Here is a 24598-nt window from a genome sequence, read left to right as displayed (position 1 = left end):
ATATTTTAATAATTACATGTATGACATATAATATCATGCATATTTATTTATAAACATATACTTCTATTTAAGTACTTCCAAAATGAATGTAAAGAACTGATTAACTCATGTATACAATCTGAAACAAGTGCAATCTTTGCAATAATCAGGATTGGTATCTTTGAGCTCTGCTATTATCTGTATTAATTTTTTCTTTGAGCAAATAATCGATTCATTAACACAAAAAAGTAAGTTCAAAAAGCTAGCATAAAGATTTTTAAGTGGAGCCTGAGAATAAGCTTTATTGTTCTATAAGTAATTTGTACCATAGGTAATGTCTGAAAATTCTAGATACTGAATCCTTTTTCTACATGTAACAGAGACCGTTTTCAACCTGTTAAGAAGTAACCGCAACTTAGAAATATAACATTTGCATAGCCAAAAAAGCCAGCTGCATAATAAAGCTCCAGATCAGTAACTTCACAAAATCCTGCACTGACAATTTGTGTTTTCACTTCTGTAGAACACTTTTCTAGTTACTTAGAATGCCTAATAACGAAAGCCTTTTACCTTGTGGAATAGATGACTCCCCCTTTGCAGGTTTAGAGCTGCTAACTTGCGCATTCAGAAGCATATCACCTGATTAAGAAGTAAGAGGAAACAGAGCTAGAGTAAGTTTTTTCAAATAGCAACACCTGTAAAAATCTAAAAGAGTATCCATCACTGATACTTTAAGAAAAAACCCCAACATCAATACCTCAAAGTAAACGAAGACATTTCCAGAAAACTTAAGAATAAAATTAAAATGCTCTATTTTTTATTATTTGTGTTTATTTTGCAGACAGAATGAACTCAAAACTGAGTTAGGGCCTATAAACCAAGTAACTGCAGATTTCAAAGAACTCTAGCTAGCTTCCCCAAGAACAGAGAGGAGAAACCTAAAACAAAGGCTGTCATTTTCAAGCAAAGGGCAGCTCTAAGTATTTCAGAAATATATAGCTATTTCTAACTTCTACCTTACCATGAAAACACTAGATAGAGCTCAATTCTTTTCAGATTAGTTTGGTGCAAGGTGATATCATACAATGCAAAGAACATACAATAAAGGACTCTGTCTAGAGAGGTTACAGTAGTTATGGCTAGCCCCATTTCTTTAAGCTGTTTGTATGTAAATGGACAGAAAAAAAGAAAACAGGAAACAACTGATGTAGTCCTCAAGGACAAGAATCATGCACTCCGTCAAGATGAAAACAAGTGTCAATAAACACACCACGTAAGGCATGCAAATTTCAGTAAGTCATTACTATGTACCAGACAGTTGCTAAGCTCAGTCTTTTTGTCACTTTGCTAGAACATCAAATTTAATGTAATTAAAGCACCAAATGTATCAGTAGGTTAAAAGTATGTCAGAAAACTAAACTGTTTGTGTCTTCAGATTCTTTTAGCTTCTTAAACCATTTCTCAGTTGCAGCCAAATATGAATTCCTGTGCCTACACACAGTTTAAACCAGCCCATACAACTTTTTTCTGAAACAGTAGCAGCCATAGAAGGTAAAGTCTACATTTGCTTATTGAATCCTTGGCTATAATAATTGATTACTAATTTCAGCCAGGTGTGTCCCACCATTATGAACAGCTTTTGTACAGGTACTGCTTAATCTATGTTAAAATGTCTACATGTTAAGCAGTGAATGATCTGTAAAGAGAACTCATGGGCATAACCTCCCTACAAGCAAGCGTTCAAAAAGTTAAGGAGTTGGTGCTGCTTGCAGCAGTGCTGAGGGTGCCTTTGAATTTTCCAGAAACACAAGTGGCAGAATCAGCAGAGCACAAGTGAAGGAATGGGGACATATGCCTATGCAGCTGTGCAGCTACTGACAGAGGACCAGTGTGGATGCCAGTGTCTCAGCCACTTACTCCAGAATGTTCTCTCCTGAGCTTCCCTGACAGTGTGGCTCAAAAGAAAGGGAGTTTTGCACAATGAAAAGTACTTTTACACAGCTTGAAATAATTTCCTCAAGAGTTACACCTCCAAATATAACTACCATACTTCCAAAACAGAGTCACTATTTAAGCATTCAAGTAAAGTTATCTTTCTAGAACACATTCACAGACCTATTGACCATCATACCTTTATTTTTTCTGAGAACAACCGGAAGGGATGATGTAGGCATCAGTTGTTCAATGGATACAGTAACTGTATTTTCCACTCCTTGGAGATTTGATTCTCCTGAGCCACCGTCGGTCAGCACCTTGTCTCGCTTACGCTGCTGTCGCTTCTCTCTGTTACTGATTTTTGTTTCCCAGGTTCCTAAAACATCCCCCAAATGAAAACATCACTAAATAAGTCAGAGAGCAAAAAGGGAAGAGTTTTAGCTTGTTTCATATCAAGCTGAAGTCTGAGTACAGGTTCAGCTTAAAAATGACAGACATGGCAGTCAACTTCAACATTAGTTTGAAAACATGGACAACAGGCCAAAGGTAAGTTTTTCTGGATGCAATGCAATAATATTTTGCTTCACAGAGCAAAACATGAAGAACATGAGGGCCCTACTATTCAGGGCTTTTCTCATTTTTTGTAAGTTTAACTTAAAAAAAAAAAAAAGGCAGTTGAAGTTATTAAATACCGTTGTTTCAGATTTCCAGACACAATATGCAACTATGGAGTTATGACAAAATGAGTTCCTTGTATTCCTTTATGAAGTACAAACAAGTAAATCTTAAACAGCATTTAAGCAAAAATATGTCTAATTGCATTTTTGTGTGTGTTTGTGTTCAGTACCTTCATCAACTTCCTTTCCATCTAGACGTGACATATCCTGAACCGTTTTAGCATCTCCTTTTGATTTCTTTTTTTTCTTTGACTAGAATAAAAATAAAACATTATCTTAATAATTACTTAGTGATCACTTGTCATAGTGATTTAGAATCCCACCCCTCCCACTGAAATACAGGAGTAAATCTGAAACAGATTTTCCTGAACAACCTTCACTAGGGACAGTCTCTTGAAAGAAGTACTAAACACTACTAATTGCTAAATATAGGTTAAGACTACTGAAGTAACATGAAAGTCTTACGTAGTACACAAATGGCAGGTGGGGGGAATGACTACTTATGCTACAGAGCACAAAGCCTGGTGGAAGAAGCTATGCTGATGGCATCACAGTCACAGAGGAGTAATGAACTGTTTGGTAAGCAGATCCCACTCTGGCAAAATTTGTTTTGTGCAGAAGCAAGTATGAAGTTATACAGGGAGAAATAAATAATGCCAGTGACTCCTTTAAAAAAAAGTGGGTAAGAGAATTCCAGCTTGGAAAATGACTTCAAAACAGGAACTGTGATTAGAGCCCATTTAACAGATGTACAGGGTTTTTTCCCAATGTTTCACCAGTTATGGCTTCTTGGCTATACAAGCAGAGATAAACAAAGAAGAACAGAGATGACTACTTCTGCAAGCAGTTTTGGTGCAACAGGTAGCGACATGAAGTGTTAAAAAGATAATATTGAGAAAAAAAGATGCAAAATGACCCAAGATATTGGGAGAGAGTATATTGCAGAAAGCTTTGGAGTTTAATCTTTTGATAAGCTAAAGTGATAGCAAATTGACTTAACTACCTTCTTAGAAAGAAAATACAGTACTGAAAACCTTTTCAATCTAGTGAAGAAAGGTGTGAAAACTACCAGGCAACCTGAATGAAAAAAACCAGACTTTTTAAAGAAAGATGGTTATCTACTCAAATGTTATAAGGGGAACTAATCACCGATTTACTGTCTCTGGAATATTCGAATAAGAATATGCTAAGAATGCTGGATATCTTTCTGGAATACATGCTTCTGCCAGAATAAGACTAGTATTTGTCAGCTTTATACCCGAGTTCAAACTATATAATTTTCTAGTCTTAGATGTCCAAGAAGAGTATAACAATCTCTCTAGAATTCAGAATTGGTAACAGCTAAATTATCACCTCAGCTGCAGCAGACGTCCTATGGGCCCACAATGGCATGCAGTCCACATGCCTTTGAGTTAGCATGCCCCAAAAGTGTCACATAGCTTCAATATAGGTACTGAAAGCAGTATAGCTTGTTAACGCAGCACCAGAGATAATAAAAATTTCACTGCCTATATGCAATGCTGTGCCAACACACCTATAACACTTAGGGAACTGACTTGAACAGTTAACTCATTGTTTACTGCACTAGAGGACCCACAATACAGATGCACCCAAACTGAATTATCTCACTTATTTGCTCAGTAGACTACCTTTACCCACGTACCAGCTATCTAACTTCTGAAAAGTCTCAAAAAGACAAGAGCCTGTTTCAAAAGCAACCCGAGAAGAATTGGTTCTAAGAACATGAACAAGACAAATAATTTGCCAGAGCACCTTCTAAGGAAAGAATTAAAAAGGAAACAGTTGCGAATTGCTTTTTGGAGCTCAAGCAGAGGAAAGATTAGTAAGTTTGTACCTATGTCTCCCATTTTCAGCTACACTGAGAATGGAAGTTGAGGTCTTCGAACCTCCCACCCACAAAGCCGTAACTACCCAACTGTCCTCTGCCACTAAGAGAACACCTGAAATGACTTCAGAAGTCTCCCAGACAGCAGTTTAAGATGACTGCACCTCCAAGTTATAACTCCAGTTTCTTAAATAACTAGCTGCTACAGAGGTACTGACATCAGATTTTTCATTTCTCATGAAAACATCAAAGTTCAACAGTTCTAAAAATTAATTTCTTACTAACAAACACTGTTTTTTAAAAAAACAATAATTCAAATCTTGAAAATACACTTTCCTAACCTGAGTTACTAGAACCCGATCTGAGAAACTAGAACCATAATTAGTTATCCAATTTACTCACCACCTGCTAAACTTAGTGCTGTAGAAGTCACTATCTCAGTAACAAACTGACTGAAACAGCAAGAGACATTAAAGGTTACTGAGCAAGCTAACAGGTCATTTTGCAGAAGCCTATTCATTCAAAGTGTCACCTTCTGCCAATGTTGGCTCTGCCACCAGCCAAAGAGCACATGAGGAACTCCGCAGGCCTGCCAAAATTTTTTAAGTCTTTAAGATGTACTGTCACCCATGCAAGAACAATAGAAAAATAAACCTTTCTTCCTCATCCCTAATGGTCTGTTTATTTCTAGTATTCAAGACAAGGCAGTTGTGTGTTTGCAAACAGAATGGGCAATGAAGTTTTAACATCCTGAACTCTCATCCACAGAGTCACTTCTTAGATACAGTAACTTATGCTAAAAACTAAAAAAAAAATCCCCTGTACTGTGCAAGTCACTAAAATGGAAAAAAAAGGAAGAAACTATTCAAAGTGTCAAGAGAATCATAAACCCTATGAACAGCCACAATCCAGGCATTACCCAAAGCTTCCCCTCCCCCAAAGCAGAACAAGAGGATACAACTTAAATGACTATCCTGAAAAAACATGCATAAAATTCACAACCCTGAAGCAGCTAAGAAGTACAGAACCACAAAGGGAGTGCGATTTTCACTGAAAGCATATATTCAAGCGCACAAAAAAAATCAAACCCTTCAGGTCATAGATTCTATATATTCATATATCTACACACATGCACATACTACTTAAACCCCACTCATTGACTTTTACCACCTATCCCAAGCTATACAAAGACAGAATAGGCAGGACCCCTGACAATCTTCTTAGCAGGTTTATAATGTTACAAATGTAACAGATACCCTGAGAGGCTTAATCAAATAACTACATGCCTGTAAAGTTACCTGTAGTTTAAAGAAAGTTCTTGGGTATGTTTTTAATTGAAGGGTAACAATTAACTCCTGAGGCAATCATGCTTTGCCCAGGGCTCCCCAAAGTGACATGAAAACATAATTAGCTGAATAAGCATCCATATCCATATAGTGGTACTGATTTCCTGAAGCTGCAGCTTCAACTTAACATTTTAAAATTCAGATCACTGTGTTTGCAATTTTAAGGTAAAGCTCGAGTTTAGCATTTAAACACCTTACCTACTTGAAAACCTGCTTGAGATAAAGTGAAAGTTGAGAAGAAAATTATAGTTGTTCCTTCAGGACCAAATTTTATTATGTTCTTGAAAAAAAACAAACCCACAAAGTCAATCTGGTATGTGACACATGGAGAAGAGAAAGAAGTGCACAGCATGAAATTTTAAGGCAAACCCATTTCACAGAAAAGTCTTTCTATTTGCCAATGCTAAAAATGTTTAGTGCCCTCTAGCCAACTAACAGGACACAGTCTTTTAGCCAACATACTAACTGCAAAAGAAGTTATTACAGGATAGTCAAGTAAGTTAATTAAAGCTTGAACAAGCTAAACAAATTTCAATAATCAGCTACTGGTTTCTCACTGTTTACACATAATCATTTATTTTTCCAATACTCCTTAGTATAGTTAGAACAAATGCATTTTGTTGAAGAAAATAAATCAGAAATCAATGACAGCAGGAGAATTTCATGTACAATGTTAGCAAAAGAACCAAGCAAAAAATTATCATGAAAGGCCTATCATAAATATATCCATGTTGCCTACAAATGATAGCATTTATGATAAGGCTAGAAGATGTCAGTCCTCACAGTGCAAAAAATAACATTGCCATTAGTATCGTTTTTAGATAAAGCTACAGACCAAGCTTTAAAAAGATGTTTTTAATGTAGCTGTTCAATTTGCACAACAAAAAGCTCACACCAGACTTCAAAGCCCATATTTGTGATCAGAAATTAAGAACTGTAATCACTAATGGATACATCTGACAAAAGAAATAATCAGGCACATGGTCTTAATCCTTTGAATAGTACTCCCCCAACTGTTAGACCATTTACAAGCCACTTAGCAATACTATCATTATGTTGCATCTCCATAGAAGCCAGCAAAGATGAAATGCAAACTTAATTTCTGTAGGCTTAACATTTTCAAGTGGTGAACAGAGATATCAGTGTTTGGGGGGAGGGGGTGGGTGGCGGGGAGGGGGGTTTGCTTGATGCAAGCATTCTGTGATAAGGCATGATCTCAGAAGTTAAGAAAATACTACTTTAGCTCTTTCCAACACCAAATCAGGTTAGTACTCTTCATAGTAAGAAATATGCCTCTCCACTCTTGTAAGTAACAGGATTTCAAATCACAGTTATTAGAAATTGAAATAACGTGCAATAAACTTTGACATTGCCATTTCATATCCATAACTGACCTTTTCATTCTTCTTTTCTGTGTCCACAGGCTGCTTTATATTTTCTTTACGCACAGTTTGTATTACTTCATCCTCAGATACATCAAGGAAAGACCGTCCATTAGGCTGTGTAAACAATAAATGTGAATAATAAAAAATTTGGAGAAAGCAGATGAAGCAATGTTCAAATTACAGTATCAACTGAAATGCAACTATTTGTTGACTGAAAAATGCTTGCAAGATTATCAAGTAAAGCAGACAGAATTGTGGATTGGTGCTCAAAATGCCCACTGCAATTCTTTATTTACCAAACATAGAAAGGAGAAAGGAAAGAAACCAGGTCTCCTCATTTCACCTCAGTCCTACTCAACACAGGAACTGCTTATCAAAAGGTAAATTTCTCAAAGTTACCAGCTTTCAGAACAGCTACAGAGACTGATTCAGAACATACAGTTGTGTGTGCCATAAATTATCTAATTAAAAGAACCCATTTACCACTTTGTAGCAGTTCAGCAATGGGCTGAATTTTTAAAATTATTTCTACCTTGACCAAATTTCTGCAATATCTACCTATGCATATCCCTCACAGCTCATTTCCTTCACAAGTTAAAATTCATAGTAGAACAGAAATTAGAAGTCAAACACGAAGCATGACTAAGCATGACATCCCATTGTTCTTTTCAGACAGACTTGATTATAGGCATTATGTTAGTCTACCATTTTCTCCTCACATAATAAAGGAAACAAAATTAGCATGTGCTATTTAACATATAAAGTTAAAACTCTGGACAGTCATTAAATTAGTCTTTATCATCACCTTTGACAGCGAAGGCATACACCTTAGCCTACATATTCCCTATGCAAAAATGTAGTAATTTTTAAGTCATGTTCATTGTTAACAAAAAGCTCTGACTGAAGTTACTGCACTTGACAGCAGAAAAGATGAAAATAAACAAAGCATTATACTATTGTTAGCCCTTAATTTCACTCAGTGAAAAACAATTGTCAAATTTCATACTGATTCACATTCATAATGATTCAGATAAATTAAAGACTGAAAATTAAAGAAGACATTAAGCATAAATAACTACTTCATAGGTGCTTTAATTTCCACAATTTCTTTTAAAATAAAGTTCAAACTATATTATCTTTAGTTATTTTTGTTATTAAAAAACCAAAAGATGTTTTACCTCTGCATCACAGGACCCTGACTGCTTTAAAACAAAGGCCATATTACAACTTAGTGTGACCTCTTCCTTCAAATATCAGGTCTGATCCTCAATTTAACTGGTACAGGTATTTAAGTCTTGCCATGTTATATTACACTTACAAATCACCCTTGACATAATTTCACCAGTGCATAACATAGTATTGCTTACTGTAGTTAGCCAGCATGCCAACTTCTTATTTTGTAACTATTAATAGAAACTGAAAGATCAGGTCACCTCTTCTCCTACAACAACCAGCTTTAAACTAGACTTTTCATATCTAAGATGCTGTACACTTTCCTCAGCATTCTGAAAAAGAAATATATTTTACAGATCTGTGTCTCAACACTCTCTCTAAACATTCCTCTCAACAAAGCTCACAGTACTCGATTCCACAGGGATACCAAAGACCTGATACTCAATCTTGAAAATAACCCATTGCCAAAAATCAGTTCTTGAACCCCTCTATTTTCTCCAGATACTGCACAGCCATGTTATTAGTGGTGTCAGGTCTTTCAATCCATGTCAGTACCCGTGATGTTTAAGATCTTAAGTTGGAGAAAGAATCACTATTTCTAAGTTATTTAGCAGCCGAGTTAGGTAACAGGTTTGCTGCATCTAGTATTGGATGTGTGTAAAAAATGTTCTGAACTTCGCTTTGCTTCTTTGCTATTACATATATACCTGAAAGTGAAAACCACTTTCTTAATCTCTCTCAAAAATTCAATACATAAAAGTTTTAATCTTTAATTTAAAAAAAAAAATAAATCAGCTGTTTCTCTGAAGTAATAAACTAATTCATATCCACTAAGAACCCTCTGGAAAAATTAATCCACATGACTTTAAAATGCTGTGTGATCATCTGATCATGTAAACAACAACCATGAGAAATATGTTTAAAAACTTGTACTTTGATACATTTCTCCCTGAATGTATCCCTCAATTGTAACAGTCTCCTTTTCAGTGGAAGCTTTCCACATTTATTTTCTGCCCACAGATGAATCATAGAATTTTAACCAAAATTCATGTGACCATTTTGGGGTATACCAAAGATAGTAACAGAAGCGGGAAAGAAAAAAGCTTTCCTATAGTATTCAGAATTTTTTTTTTTAAAAGACAACTATAGCCAAAACCCCTAAGTTTAAAACTTTATGGTAATATATTAAACATCCACTGACAATATTAATTCATTCAAACTGTGCAATTTATTATTTGCCATCTTTTTTTCCTCATCCTAAAAGCTACAGGGAAGATGCAACAAGGCAGAAATAGTGCTGTCAATAACACTACTGATTTCTGAATGCATTTCTTGCCTGCTGACCTTGAAATCCCAATATTTAAAGAAACCTTTTTCCACACACATTCATTTAAGGGCGTTAAGATAATCCAAAATTAGAATAAAGGTTTTACTAAGGCTGTTAAAATAAAAAAAAATATTGTTCTTTAAATATGGTCCAGTGCAATGGATAACTCAGTTTCACACTTCAAATCACAGTAATGAAATTGCTATCATTTGAGTTTTACAAGGCTGTATTAGCCAAAGCCCTTAGCTCCACATTATAAAGATATGCCTACTTAGAATATCTTTGGCCAATGTTTACCAATATTCTTTTTTAAGAGAAAATAAACTAAGCCATTTTCTCTTTGAGCACTGGCAAATCCTACAGCCCTATTTCTCTTGCAATTTGACAATTAACATATACACAAAACCAACATGCGAGTATGTACTGGTTTTGGCCGGGATAGAGTTTATTTTCTTTCTAATAGCCAGTATAGTGTTATGTCTTGGATTCAGTATGAGAAGAACATTGATAACACACTAATGTCTTCAGTTGTTGCTAAGTAGTATTTATACCAAGTCAAGGATTTTTCAGCTTCTCATGCCCAGCCAACAAGAAGGCTGGAGGGGCACAAGAAGTTGGGAGGGGACACAGCCAGGGCAGCTGACCCAAACTGGCCAAAGGGGTATTCCATACCGTATGATGTCATGCCCAGTATATAAACTGGGGGGAGTTGGCCTGGGCAGCGATCACTGCTCAGGAACTAACTGGGCATCGGTTGGCAAGTTGTAAGCAACTGCATTATGCATCACTTGTTTTGTATATTCCAATTCTTTTATTATTCTTGTCATTTTATTATTGTTGCTATTATTATTATCTTCCTTTCTGTCCTATTAAAGTGTTCTCATCTCAATCCACAAGTTTTATCCCCGCCCCCCCCCCCCCCAGTTCTCTCCCCCATTCCACTGGGTGGGGGGGAAGTGAGTGGCTACATGGTGCTTAATTGCTGGCTGGGTTTAAACCATGACAGAGTATCAGTTGAAAGTATGAAAAAGTCTTTATGCAGTCTACTTCTAAGTGCAATAAGTCATAGCCTGAAAAGTTCTTTCAAGCAGACTAAGTAGGAACTTTGACAGATCGATGCAAATGCTTTTACTAAAATGTGTAGCATTTACTGTCCAGGTGTACTACAAATAATAGGAAGTACATAGTCAATTTGGTATTTTCTGCATCCACAAATAGATAGTATGAATTGCTTTCTAAAGCTGTAGCAGAGCACAGAAGACTGTTACTCAAGTTTCTATGGTGTTTTGCCAATTGTACAGAAACCACATAAGAACAGTTTCACCTTTTTTCTGCTGAAGGTTTAAAAAGTAGAAGAGAGAGGCACAGCAATTACTCAGAAGGGAAAGGAATTAAAAGTAAAGATCAAGAGATTTTTGGAGAGAAAAAAAATTCTTAACTGGGGCCAAAGAACTCTGTGACAGGAGACAAAGAGCTCTGCCCCTGCCAGGAACTACAAAAAAAAAAAAAAACCACGAGAAAAGGGCTTCAGGTTTACTGCATAGAATCTAAAGGAAAGATACCATGATACTACCTTGCTCCAAGCAGCTGGAGAAAGCCAGAACTGGCTCTGTAAACCGTAGTATTAATGAATGCTACACCGTTTCAGCTTCACTTTTTTCTCAGCCTGCCCAAAGCAAGTAAATAAAGAGAATCTCATAGTTGCTACCATATCCAGTAAACACGGTGCTATTCAACTAAATTTATTCTACTAAAAATATCAGGTAAGTTGTACCCTACCTATACAGGAACTGAATAAAGCTACGTGCAAGAAACAAAGCAATAATACTCTTCCTCAGAAAGTGTACAGTGAAGAACACATCTGATCTTGACTGATGAGAGTTATGCATCACCTGCCATATGATGAGTTCAGTAATCCTGTATTAAAGTAACCCTACAGCTTTTAATTAGACATCTGTAGCGTGCTCTTTAATGCCACAGACCAGTTGCTCTAAGCTTTCTGAAATGCCCACAATGGAAATCTAGACCCTGGCATAGCAAGCCCTGTAGTAAATCTACTGATAATAGGCTTACTTTTTTCCATTCACAGACATAAGTATTAGCATCACGGCATACAAAAACATAAGACAAAAATGACCAGGCAGCAATCAGTAAGAATTTTTGTTTCATCTTTAAATTTCCAATGTTATTTTGGGAATTCTTCATGTGACAGTTGGAAAATACTGGGACATGCTAATACAGGTTTCTACGAACTTATTTTGGAAAAAGAACATGAGGCAGGCCTCTTAAACTTTGCCACTGGTATGAACTTATTTGCACTACAGTTAATGATTCAGTTTGTGCATTTTCTTTGTGGAAAAGGTGGGGTGGGTTTTTTTTTTTTTTTCACCTCTGCATGGAAATAATGAATACAAAGTACTAGAAAAATAACTTTAAAAACCTTAACAATACAGAATGACAGCCTGACAGCTGAAAAACTGTTTTTACTTTTTTGATTATGAAAATATTTGCTCTTACATAGCCTTAACTTTCATTATTTTGTGTCTGAGTAAACCAAGCTTGAAACATGGCAAGTATTTATATTCACCAAATATGTCAGTTGGTTAAGTTTTATACACAATTAATACAAAGCTTGCTTTTATGAAGCCCTGCACTACAGGGCATTGTTAAGTTAACAGCGTATTTACCTCTTCAGTCTATCTTCTGTTGAGGCATTTTTTAATGTCTTCAGTGATGACTTGCAAGAGTTTATGCTTTGTTTTTATATTGGAGTTTAAAGAAAATAAACCAAGCAAAATCTAAATTATTTCCAGGATTAGTTTTTGTTTTTAAGAAGGCATAACAGGTCTACTAAATCTTGAAGGATTTGCTTTCAAGATGGAAAGAAGAATTGCATCTTTAATGTGCCTCCTCCAAAATGGAGACCTAGCTACACTGGAAAGATTCTGAATCACAATGCTTCCTCTTCTCCGTGCTCAGTGTTCGGTCTCTTGCAACTTCCAGAATCAACTTCCGTAGTCCACTGCTCAAAGACAGGTTGGTGGCATATGCAGACTTTTTTTTGTTTTCTTTTAAGATATTCTAGCCTTAACTTCTCATTAAAAAAAAACCCCAAACTTCTCAAGTCTAAATACTGCCACAGACTCAAATGAAGGTACAAACCCATTTTCTCTCCTTTTTCTGATCATTAGGTAAAAAATTCAGGTTTTATAGAAAAAGATATAATTAAAATCACAGTTGTAACAGGCAGGGGACATCTGCTGCACTTTCGTTCCTATAATCCATTTGGACAAAAATAAGATTACAAACACACTAACAATATAAAAGCTATAGAAGCAATCCCTTCAAGCCCCAAAACTACGATAACTGGAAGCTTTAGGACAGTTGGTATTTTCTGCATTCTACTAATATTCTCATGAAGTGCACGCACACTGTCAAAGATGGAAGGTTCCCACACCACATACTGAGGATTTAAAAAAAAAAAGATGACAGGAATGATCTGTTTTTAAGGGGCTGCTAAGACACAGATTTCCTTATTAAAGGAGATGATCCTTACTGTAACAACTAAATTAGACATATTCCTACTGAGGCAAGCTCACCACAAGATTGATGTTAACATGTTCTGTTGAAAAGACACAGCAAAAAGCCTTACTCAAGTTTGAATCATCACAGCATTTATGGAGCTTACAGTACTGCTTCCAATAGTCTATACCTGCCTGGACTGCAACTCCTGGCTTGAAATTCTAAGCCATACTAAGGTCTCCACTACTGGTTCCTAACCCCGCAAGCATTTGATGAATAATAAAAAATAATGCTTTCATATAATTCTTGTTTCCATTAAAAACCTTCTAAAAAGAAACGAGCGTTTTCCTCATCACCCAGGACTGTTAACGTGTAATTTCCGTGCGTGCGCGCTGCTCCTCCAGGTTTTCAAAGCAACCGAGTAACCCAGACGACACGAGACGGCTCCAGAGCAGTCAGGATCCCCCCCCCAATCCCTTCCACAGGCAAACATCACCCAGGTGAATAGCACGGCGGCTCGGGGGGAGCTCTGCGGCCTCCAGACCCCACGGTCGGTCCCCCCCATCTTCTCACCGGTGCCTACCCGAGCGGCAGGCGTTTTACCGAGCAGGGGGCACGGGGGACGAGGGCTGGGGAGAGGCAGCCGCGCTCGGGGCCACTGGCCAGACGCGACCACCCCCCACACGCACACCCCCGCCGTCGCCTTCCCGCAGGGGGCTCGCAGCGCCCGGCCGGGTGCCACTGCAGACCCCCCCCCCCCCCCCCCCGCCCCGCCGCCGTCCCCGTCCCGCCGCTGTCAATGAGCCTTTCATCCCCCCCTCCCCCGCCGCGCCGTGTCCTCACCCCTTCCCTCCCGAGCGGCGCGGCCCTCGCAGCCCCCCTCACCCGCGCCGTTTTCTCCGGCAGCTTCTTCTTGTTTCGCTTCTTCTGCTCGTCGCCTTTCAGGTGCAGCTGCCCGGGGCCCGGGCCCGCCGCCTTGCCCTGACCTCCACCGGCTGTCAGGCCCGCGCCGGCCGCCTCGTCAGCCTTCTTCTCCGCCGCGCTCCGCGCTGGCTTCTTTCGGAGGCCGCCTGCGCAGGCCACGGCCAGCAGCAGCCCCAGCAGCCCCAGCCCCAGGGCGGCCGGGACCACCAGGGCGAGCCAGGTGGGCAGGCCCTGCGGGTCGAGGCCCAGCTCGAGGCCCAGCTCGGCACGCAGCAGGCCCAGGCCGCCCGACAGGACGTCCCGCACCCGGGCCGCCGCCTCCTCGGCCTGCTGGGCCGCCGCCTCCTGCCAGCTCCCCGCAGCCATCGCGGCCCCCTGCCCCGCAGAGGCCCAAACCGGGCGGGGCGGCGAGGGAGCGCTCAGGCCGAGCGCATCGCGGCCTCAGCAGAGCCGCGCTCGCCTGCCCGAGCCGGAGCCGCCGGGAGCGTGGGGAGAGGACGGGACGCGAGCGGAACCTCGGCGGGGCGCAGCTGCCTCAGCCCCGGAGGCGCCCGGGTCTCCTCCTCTTCCTCCCCGCCCTCCGCCTCGCGCGCAACGTCACCGCCCCGCCGAGGGCCCGCCGCTGCCGCAGCGCGCCGCCGCCATCACCGCCGCGCGCGGGGCGGAGGGTGACGCCTGAAGGGCGGGCGCGGAGCTCCCCGCCTCCCGCCCCCTCAGCGGCCGCCGGGCGCCCTCGCCCTCCTCCGCTCCGCCCTGCCCTGCCCTGCCCGGCTCAGGGCGGCGCCGGCCGTGGGCAAGGCAGGGGGCGGCGCGGAGAGCAACCTCGACGTGGCAGCCAGCGAGCGGGGCAGGGGCGGGCAGCGGCCGGGGCCGCGGGACTGCTTGGAGCCGCCCAGCGGAGGGGCCGCGCCGCCCCTGCGGCCGGGGCGGGAAACCCCGCGGCGCTTCGCAGGGGTCCGGGGCGGGAGGCTGCGCCCGGGGACGGCGGCCTGAGGTGGGCGCTTGTCGGCCTCTCGCGCCGTTTCGGCGGGCCGTGCGCCTTCCCCCGTGGGCCTCTCCCCCACCCCCGAAACGTGCCCGTGCTGTGGTACGTGCAGCGCTGCGCGGAGCGGACCGCCCCCGGTGGCGCGGTGCTGAGGCAGCGGGTGAGGGACGGCCGCGGCGCTCGTGTCCCGGCCCCAGCAGGGCCTTCCCACACGCGCGGCAACGTGGGTGCATTTCCACGGTAACGGTCACTAACCAGCTCTGTTTTTAGTTTGCGGTTGCCCCAGAGAGGCGGCGCAGCTCCGGTGCGGGTACGTTAACTGCCGGTTTGTGGGTGCCGTTACCACCGCTGGAACTCCAGGAGCAGCCCTGGGGCCATGGCAGGGGTCTCTGGGCTTTGCAGGTAGATGCTCCTGCCTGTCAGGCTTCGGAGGCCGGGATCAGGGCCCCGCAGCGGCCATCTCTCCTGCAGAAAAGGCATTTGAAAACGTTGCTAAAAAAACCAAACGAACCCACCACTCCCCCAAAACCCCAAACCGTTGTGCTTTTAGTTATTTCTAAATATGCTAGACAAGGTGTTATAACAACATAGATGTTTTTTAAGAGCCATGTTTTCTAAAAACTCCCACAAACTGGCTTAATACACCCGAATTAAATAGCTTTATGAAAAATACAGCAGTGTGTATCACAGTGGGAGTTGTTTTGTCATTAGGAACTGCAAAAGTGCATTTCTCCACATACTTTAAAAATGAGCCCTAAAAAATTTGACCCCAAATGCATGTCTTGATTTTTTTTCAGAAATCCGGTCTCACAGCATCCAGAGTTCCTGCAGAATTTGAGCTCTCAGAACCTCAGAGCTGGCATTGTTGAGTGGCTTTACAGTGACTATAGTCTTCTGCAGTGGTGTGTTGCTGGAAAGCAATGTTGTGTCCCATTCTTTCCACTTGCAATTCTACTTATAAAAAGTGTTCCTCTCTCACAGCCTGCTAAGAAAATATCTGGGTTTAGTGCATTGAAATCTGCATGGGATAATTGAAATTTAAAATGTAGTAAAATAAAATTCATTTGTTTAAACAACACAGTGATCGCTTACACTGCTTTCATATAATCATAACTTTGCTTTATTTTGTAAAGTGAATATATCTTTCACATACAAGTATTTTATGTGTTTTTACTGCTCTCAAAGTTTTTTAGTAAAGTACTCCCAAATTGCTTCTAAGTCCTACTTTTTTTTTTATTTTTATGATACCACCAGCCTGTCAAGTACTGCTTTTCTAATTGATTTCAGTTGGAACAAAGGATATTGCTGGAATTAGTGGTAGCCACAATCGCAGGCAGAACATTTTACTGGTAGACATTTATATGCTTTTAGAAGATTTTAATTTTTTTTATTCATAGCCATAATACTTTTTTTTTTATAAGCCCTTTATGCTTTAGCACAGACCGTGCACATTTATCAGAAAATATTAACTATCATTGTGCTGGTTGTTGCACAATTCAGCCACCCTAACATCCCAAATAAATTATTCTATAAGTAGTTATTTTTGTTTAAGATGTTGCCCTATATAGATAGAGGCGACAGAACAGTGGTCACATAGTTTTAGTATTAAATACATTAGCTGAAAAAATACACCTAACAAATTTGAAAGCATCATTCAGCTACAGTGGATGTTTTGTTTAGTTTTGTTTAAACCGAGGCTACAGAACAGTAGCTATTGTTCATTTTAAAGGAAGCGCTGCAAGAACCCGGTGAGATTGTATTCCACAATGCAAGCAATTGACTTTAAGACCCACTGAAACTTTTTAAACGCAGCACCGTGGCACCACCGAGTGGCAGCATCGTGAATAGCCGAGCAGTCAGAGGAAACATTTGGGGGCCGGGGGGAAAGGTGGCAGATCCTAACTTGAAAATAGCCACTTTCGGTTTGATTCGGCAGGTCGAGCAAGTTAATGTGAAACTAATAAATGTCTTTTTATTCTGAACTAATGAGATACAGCCATAAATAGGCGTGCAATTTGCAGCGAATTGAAATATTTTGAGGAAAGTTTGTGTGACTCATTAAAAATGGCAGGAAGAAACGTATCAGTCTCACAGTACTCATCAAATAAAGCAAACGTTCTATTTCATACTAATTTCGATACTGTTATAAGTCTAGCATTAATCTTCAGATGCCTTAAATAGATACCCCAAGGACTCTTTCTGGCAGTGCTGAACATAAAACATCTTTCTCAAGCTGTCCTTTCTCTGAAGGATCACAGCAGAAGGTTGAATGACACATTACAAAAGAGAAAATAATGACAAAACAAAAAAGAATGAAGACAAAGCTTAATTTTAATTTTTCTAAATGTAATCTCTCTTGTCCCTGCAAACACTCCTTGTTTTACCGCAACTGCTATTAGACATACCCTATATAATACCTTTCCACAACCATATTTAAAAATTAGCACCTGCCGTTTGGCATGGCATGAGGAAAAAGGAACTATTGCTTCATAGAACTCAAAATACCTGTTCCATCTGGTTTTTATGATTATCTCAAACAATATTGAAGCCACGTGTCTTGTAGATATTCTTTAGACTAGAAGTCAGATGGATACAGCAGAAGCAAATTAAGTCTCTCAGCAGTTAAATAAGCAAAATCCCAACAAAACACATTCAAAGTTTCTCTTGTGTCAGGAAGTTGAGATCTTGAACAACAGGCAATTATACTATCTCACATAGATCATGACTCCAAATTGCCTTAAGGTGAACTCAGTACATAATTCATTGAAAATACTAAGGCAGATACTCATTATTTATCCTGAAGCGGGGAACAACAACAAAAAATCCCCTATCTAACAATCACCATCCTTGGCAATGTTAACAAATAGCCATGAAAGGGATGAGCAGTCTGCAGACAGAGTTTTCCTTGAGAAATTACTCATCTGGGTTGTGGCTGGGTGCCTTGGGCTAAGACTCAGCCCAGGGTGAGGACTGGGGTTAGAGTTAAGGATTGGATTAGGAGCAGGAGAGTCACCATGCCTAGAGATGCACTTGGAGCTACCAAGGAGGGGGGGCAAAGACAGGTAGGACATGAAAAGAATTCTTCCATGAGATATTTTTCATCCAGGCCATGGCTGGGCATGTTGCAGGAGGCTCAGCTGATGTCTGGGGTTAGGGTGAGTGTTAATGTTACAGATATGGTTGGGAGAAAGATGAAGCCTAGAGCTGCAGTTGGAGTGGGGCAGAAAAAGAGCAGCCAGAGTAAGGGGTAGACTGCAAAAAAAATTCTTCCCTGAGATCTTTTTAATCTGAGTGCTAGCTCAGGGTCTGGAGCTAAGGCTCAGCCCATCCTCTGCATTCAGACTAAGTTAGAGTTTTAACAGGGCAGAGCCTAGAGCTCCACTTTGAGTCAACCTAAGAAAGGGTTGCTGAAGGAATTATCTTCTGAGAACTTGATCATCATGGCTATGGCTTGGGGTTTTGGGCTAGTCTCTGTTCATATCAGTTGTTAGAGTTGGGGCTACAGTTCGGCTTAGGGACAGGGAACAGGCAAAGTTTGGATCCCCATTTGGAGCAGGGCAGGAAAGGGGCTGTAAAAAGAATTATCCTCTGAGAAGTTTCTCATCTGGTTGATGGTTAGGGGCTTTGGGCTAAGTCTCAGCCCAAACCTATGGTTAGGGATCTGGTTATGTTCAGGTTTGGGAGAAGAGAGAAAGCCTAGATCTCCATTTGGACTGGGATTGGAAAGGGATTGCCAAAGGAAGGGACAGGGGACAAAAGTAATTGTCCCCTGAGGACATGTTCACCTGGGCTATGGCTGGGGATGTTGGGCTAGAGCTTACCTTACACCTAGTTTGAGGTAAGGTTTAGAAGAGACACAAAGAGTGGGAGCTCCAGTTTAGTGGTCTGGAAAGGGGCTGCCAAAGGGAAGAGTGGAGTGTCAAAAGAATTGTCTTTTGAGATCTTTTCCACCTGGGCCATGGCTGTGATCTTGTGCTGAGCTTCAGCTGACATGAGGACATATTTATCTGAGTCATGGCTAGGATATTTTGTCAACATCTGGGGTATTTGGGGCTAAGTCTCCACCAACACATAGACTTGGGGTTTGGAGAAGGACAAAGCACAGAACTCATTTGGAGGGAGACTCGAAGGAGGTTGCTGAAGGAAGGTGTAGGTTGCAAAAAAAAAAAAAATTGTCCCCTGAGAACTTGTACATCTGGGCTATGACTGGAGGACATGGGCTAATGCTCAGTGACCTCCTGTTCTCAGAGTAGTGAATGACTTCAGCAAATCTTTGAACAATTTCAGGTTTTCTGATGTAGTGCTTCAGGAAGGATTTCTTTCCCAGCTAAGGGGAGAGGAAGAGGACAGTTCAGTTAGAGGAGTAATCCATGTCCCGCTTTGACCTCGGAAGTTCACGCTATTTATTTTTCCTGTTGACACGATCAGCTTTTTGAGCTGATACCAAATCTTAAATCAAAGTTCACTGTTAAGGAGTGCTGTGTTCTTCAAAATCTTTCTTAATTTTACATTATTTTTCATTATAGTTCACATTCTTGTGCATAACTATATCATTCAAATATAGAAACATTCTGACAAAAATCATAAACTTAATTCTCTCTACAAAGGATAAGTCTGTTCTCATTAAACCTTTGACATAAATAGTGTTTAGTCATCAAAGCTAAGTTGTCATTATGACAGATAGAGCTCATGAGTGTCTTTGGAGGTGAAGAACACTTTGGCAGACTGTTCACATTCAAATTTCTATCAATCAGCCCTAAGCACTGAGAAAAATAAATATGCAAAGACTTGCTATCCAGCTGAGAAAAAACCTCTTCGAATTAATGGAAAGCAAACACCAAATTATAGGCCTATTAGCTCATATTACTGGTTATACGTAATTGTTTTCTGTATTTTTTCAAGTGTACATTAAATATCTCCTGCAATATGTCTTCTAACATTTATCTTTGGAGAGTTTTCACAGCTTTATTTTACAGGCAAGACAGTTTTCCTAATACAGCATTTTAATCAAGAGGTGGTTGCTGTTCATACAGATGGCACCAAGTTAACTTGAAACCATGTGGTTCATTTATTAGCAATACAATTACAGAATCCACGCGTGCAGGCTCATTTATGCGTTCAGGCTTTTGCATTGCAGTCTACTTTGCTGACTCTTCTGCGCTATCAGCACCTGAGCTAGCTAGTGACAGAAGCAGTAGGGACATCAGTGTAGACATAGTCAAGCTCTTTTAGTTATTCCTATATGTTCTACTCTAAATAATTTTGTTATAGGCTTGGACTGGTTTCTGTCATCCTGACCCAGAGGTAGGTGGGAATATTCCAAAATACCAAATGTTACCAGAAAACTCCAGTTCAGGGGAATGACAGTCATGGAGGGAAATGTCTCCGTTTCAGTGAGCTTTTGATGCAGCACAACTGGGGCCCCCACAGGAAGCCTAATCCAGTCTTGTTCTCCTGATGGCTCAGATACCGTGGTGCTGTGAAGCCTGAGCACCCTTGGCTGTGATGTCTACCACAGAGAAGACCTGTTGTGGGCAGTTGTACTCTTGGAAACCCAGAAAACCCAAACCCTTGCCTGAGCTAGGATGTCATGGTTTTTCAGTCCCTTTTTTAGTAGGTAGAAAGCTGTATAGTCCCATGGGAGGAGGAAAAAAACCCCAACACCAGTCAGTCATGAAACTATGAATAATACATAAAGCATATGTGAATTCAGTCTGCACCGTCAATGCTAGAGATGGCATTTCCTAACTTTTGGGTACTTGATTTGGCATTCTTAGTTATTCTTAATATGACAATTTACATACCGATTAGACTTTTTAGAAAACCAAATAGGAAAAAAGTTTTCCCGATTTGAAACTCTACTTCAGATTGAAATTATTCCTATAAAGAGTAAAAACCTCAGCATCATTTAAAACTCACTGAAACTTGACTCCCTGGAAGATCACACTGTCTATAGTGTGTATGTCCAGAGTGCTCAATAAAGTAATCCCAGGGATTGTTTCAGTTCCTGGCCCCGGGGTGGCACACACTGGCTCACACCCACACTGCTATAGCTGATGGGTTGTGTTCATACTGAATAGGTTGTGCTTCTGGGTTTCGTCTGGGTACCATGTGACCATGGTCTAGGTTCCTATGACCCTAAGAGATAACTGCTATTTTTTGGTAGTTTTTTTTAGGTCAAACTGTCTGAAACAATGTGAGGGCTGTGTTGCAGTTTACCAGAGCAAGGTTTTGATAGAATGAAATTAAGGGGTGTATGCTTTGCTGTGCGCCTTAAGGATCTGTGAAGATGTTTCAACACATGAAGACTGTGTAGGTCAGACAAAGCCAAACAGTGTCAACAGTGCTTACAGTCAACTATCCTGAGCACACTGCCTGAATTTTGGATGGAAAGTTAGCTGGAGTGGTCCAGAACAAACCCAGGATGCAAACTAATGGTTAAGGACTCTGAATGCTCAGAGTAAATGATTCAAATGTACTTTTTGTCCTCTTTTATTTATATAAGTAGACCTATCTAAAATGTCTAACATGGGTAATGAAAAGAAGTGTTCGCTTTTGAACATTTCCTCCTAGACATTAGCCAAGCTCAACGTGAAAGTGAAGTAGAGCATGAAAGACCACCTAGATTTCTATGAAGTTTTGTGCATTAGCTGCCAGGCCAATGCTTTCTGGTAATCCTGTAGTTGTTACCTAATCATTCTGTGTATGGTTTTGATCTAAACCAGAGCACTACTATGCAAAACATTCACATTTAGAATTACAGAGTAAATTAAGTTGGAGTGACCTGTCTATTCCCATCCTGCACTTTCAAAGCAGGGCTAACTTTGAAGTTTGATCAGGGTGCTCAGCCCTGTCCAGTCAGGTTTTGAAAGTCTCCAAGATTGGAGATTTTTCAGGTTCTCTAGTTTCAAGTTTCAGTGCTTGGCCACACTCTTGTGAAAAATACTATCTTTCTATCCAACTGGAATTTCCTGTGATGCGGCTTGCAGCCATTGCATGTGCACATCTGAGGAGAGTCTGGCACTGTTTTCTCTATAACTCTTCTTTAGTTCACTGAAGACAGCAATTAATTTCCTCTTAGCCTTCTCTTCTCCAGGCAAACCAAAGCCAACTCTCCTTCTATGTCATATGCTCCAGCCTTCTAAGTATTGAAAAAATACTGAGAAAACAGTGAATTTGACACTGAGAAAATACAGTATAGAGCCTGAAAATCAGTATGCAAATAAAAAGAAAGCTGGGAAGTAAACAGATATTTTGGGCTGAAAGCTAAACCAGAACAATGGGGACAATGGCAAAAATTCCTTTCTGAAAAGGCAGAAACAATTTTGGCCAATCAAAATGGGAAACATGCCTTTTTTCCTGTTTCATTTAGAGTTATGTCTTTTGCTTAGTCTTTTTTGGTTTAACTTAGGCTATTTTTAAAATGAGAAAATGTTCTTTTGAAACAAAAATTTGTATTTTAAAGCTTTTGGCATTTCTGAACAGAAATATTTTATTGCAAAGAAGTTGAACTGTTTCAACCTATATGGATTTTCCACCCTGTCTTCTAGCTAAAACTGCGAGTCAGCAGTTTGACTCAAATTCATAAACACTTCCCTTTAGTTCCATTTTACCATATTCCCTATTAATTGATTCTTCTGTATGTTGAACTTTAAGAAGCATTTTATAGCTTCCAAAAGGTGAATAGGCCTAAATGTTTTATTAAAAAAATTAAGACCTAAAAAGTCACAGGTGTTTAATTCCACAAATTTTTCAAAGCATGTTCATGATCATGAACCAGTATGATGCAAACACTGCAGACCGCACACCAAAGTTGTGAGCAGATTTCAGCTTTCTACCTGCAGCTATGCTGTCTCCATGCTATCAGCATGTCTTACTGGCCTATGGCCTTTGACTTCAAGAAAATTCTGCACATCCCCTTGTCTTCTTTTTTCCATTTTATTTGAAAAGTCCCTAGGGCTGAAGTAAAAAAAAATCCAAAACCTGTCCTCTATCCTAAGGACTAACTTTTATGATACTTAGGTTTATTACATGTAATTTATGGAGACTATTCAACAATTGCTGCTCCATTTTTACAGTGTCTAAAATAGACATTCTATTTCCTGTATTAAAATCATACTCTCAAATCCTCTCATGAAGTGTGAGATATTATTTGGTGAATTATACTGAACAACAATAACAAAATATTCTCAGGATATCAGCAGTCTGTGTGCATTAGGGAAGAAATAACAGATGTTTAAAAATCTTTACAAGACAATGGACTCCTATTAAAATCTAAGGTGATACAATTATGCAGATGCCAAAGTGCCCCCAACAGTTACATGCAATTCCTAATGCTGATGTCTGGATAATCTTTTAAAATATTTCTATTTATGGTGACCATTTTTCCCAAAGTTCTCTGGGATAAATCCTTCTGAAATACTGCATTTCTTGCAGTAGCATTCAAACAGTAATGAAGAGAGGAGGCTTTTAAAAAGGCCAATAGATGGTTCTTCAAGAGGGCACAAATGACATACTGTGTGCTCCAGAGTGGATGTTAGGTGTTTTTCCCTTCTTGTTGGCCCTGTTTCTTTTATTGCCATTTCTGCAACCTCATCTTTTTGTCCTCTGACTTACCTTCCTCCTAGCCCTTCCTCTTCCCCTGGATCCTGCCACGTTTTTCATTCCAGAGTTATGCCTGCACTCTTGCCCTTTCCTAATTCCGTAGTCCCTGTAACTCATTCTTTAATTTTTTATTAACTTTTATTAAACATATGCCACTATAATATATAACATCACTGAACAAAAAATAGAAACTAAAATATAATATAAAGTTTGCTAGCCTTTACTCCAGTTACTCCACGTGTATGTTACATCTTGCTTTTATCCTGTCTGTGTTATAGTGCAAGCTGTTCAAGGCAAGACAATACCTTTTTTGATGCATCATTATCATTTTTTTGTGGGGTCGGATACACTGGCATCCCCTTCATGATGTGCCTTGGGGCATCTCTGCAATGTTTCTTTTAGTTACTGCTGTAAGGACCCAAACACTTGAATGGATCAGTCCGGCTGGGAAAAGTATGGAAAAGGCTCCATGTGCTACATGTGTTAGAGAAGAACAACATCCTGAAATAAAGAGAATTTGACTTCATGTACTCCATTTTTGGCTCTTCCTTAGAGATCTCTTATCTGTCTTGGCTGCTAGAGAGCACCTGGCACATTGCCAGCCGGGTTAAATTGTCTGTCTAGGCTGATAACTATCCAAGCCTCAAAAAATTACAGCAGAAATCAGATCAGCTTTTGGAACTGTCTTCTCCTAAAGAAAGGGAGAACTAGAGTAGTTCAATTCTCAGGAAAAAGGAGAAGATGCTGTCATGCTGGAGAAGGGCAGTTCAAGAGAATGAAGGGTAGACAGAGACTTACAGTGTCAGGAAATTGCCTGGGATGACTTAAAAAGAAACCTTTCACCTAGTCCCCTGTGCTCCCTTCATCAGCCGTGGTAGTAACTGCTTGCAATATA

At 40.4% G+C, this 24598-nt stretch overlaps 1 protein-coding gene across 1 annotated transcript in view; it reads right to left on the bottom strand.

Annotated features, from left to right (window-relative positions):
* Positions 1-14777, bottom strand: part of MTDH (metadherin) — a 37619-nt gene extending 22842 nt beyond the window's left edge. The window contains exons 1-5 of the mRNA XM_075023658.1: positions 14076-14777; positions 7178-7282; positions 2762-2843; positions 2111-2290; positions 550-618 (exon numbers count right to left, since the gene is read on the bottom strand). Coding sequence (XP_074879759.1) covers positions 550-618; positions 2111-2290; positions 2762-2843; positions 7178-7282; positions 14076-14480 — 841 coding nt within the window. The 5' untranslated portion in view covers positions 14481-14777. The remainder of the gene's footprint in view (positions 1-549; positions 619-2110; positions 2291-2761; positions 2844-7177; positions 7283-14075) is intronic.
* Between the last annotated feature and the right edge of the window lie 9821 nt (positions 14778-24598).

Source organism: Buteo buteo, chromosome 3 (assembly GCF_964188355.1).
Source record: "Buteo buteo chromosome 3, bButBut1.hap1.1, whole genome shotgun sequence".
NCBI lineage: Eukaryota > Metazoa > Chordata > Aves > Accipitriformes > Accipitridae > Buteo > Buteo buteo.
This window is presented reverse-complemented; position numbering and strand designations above follow the sequence as displayed.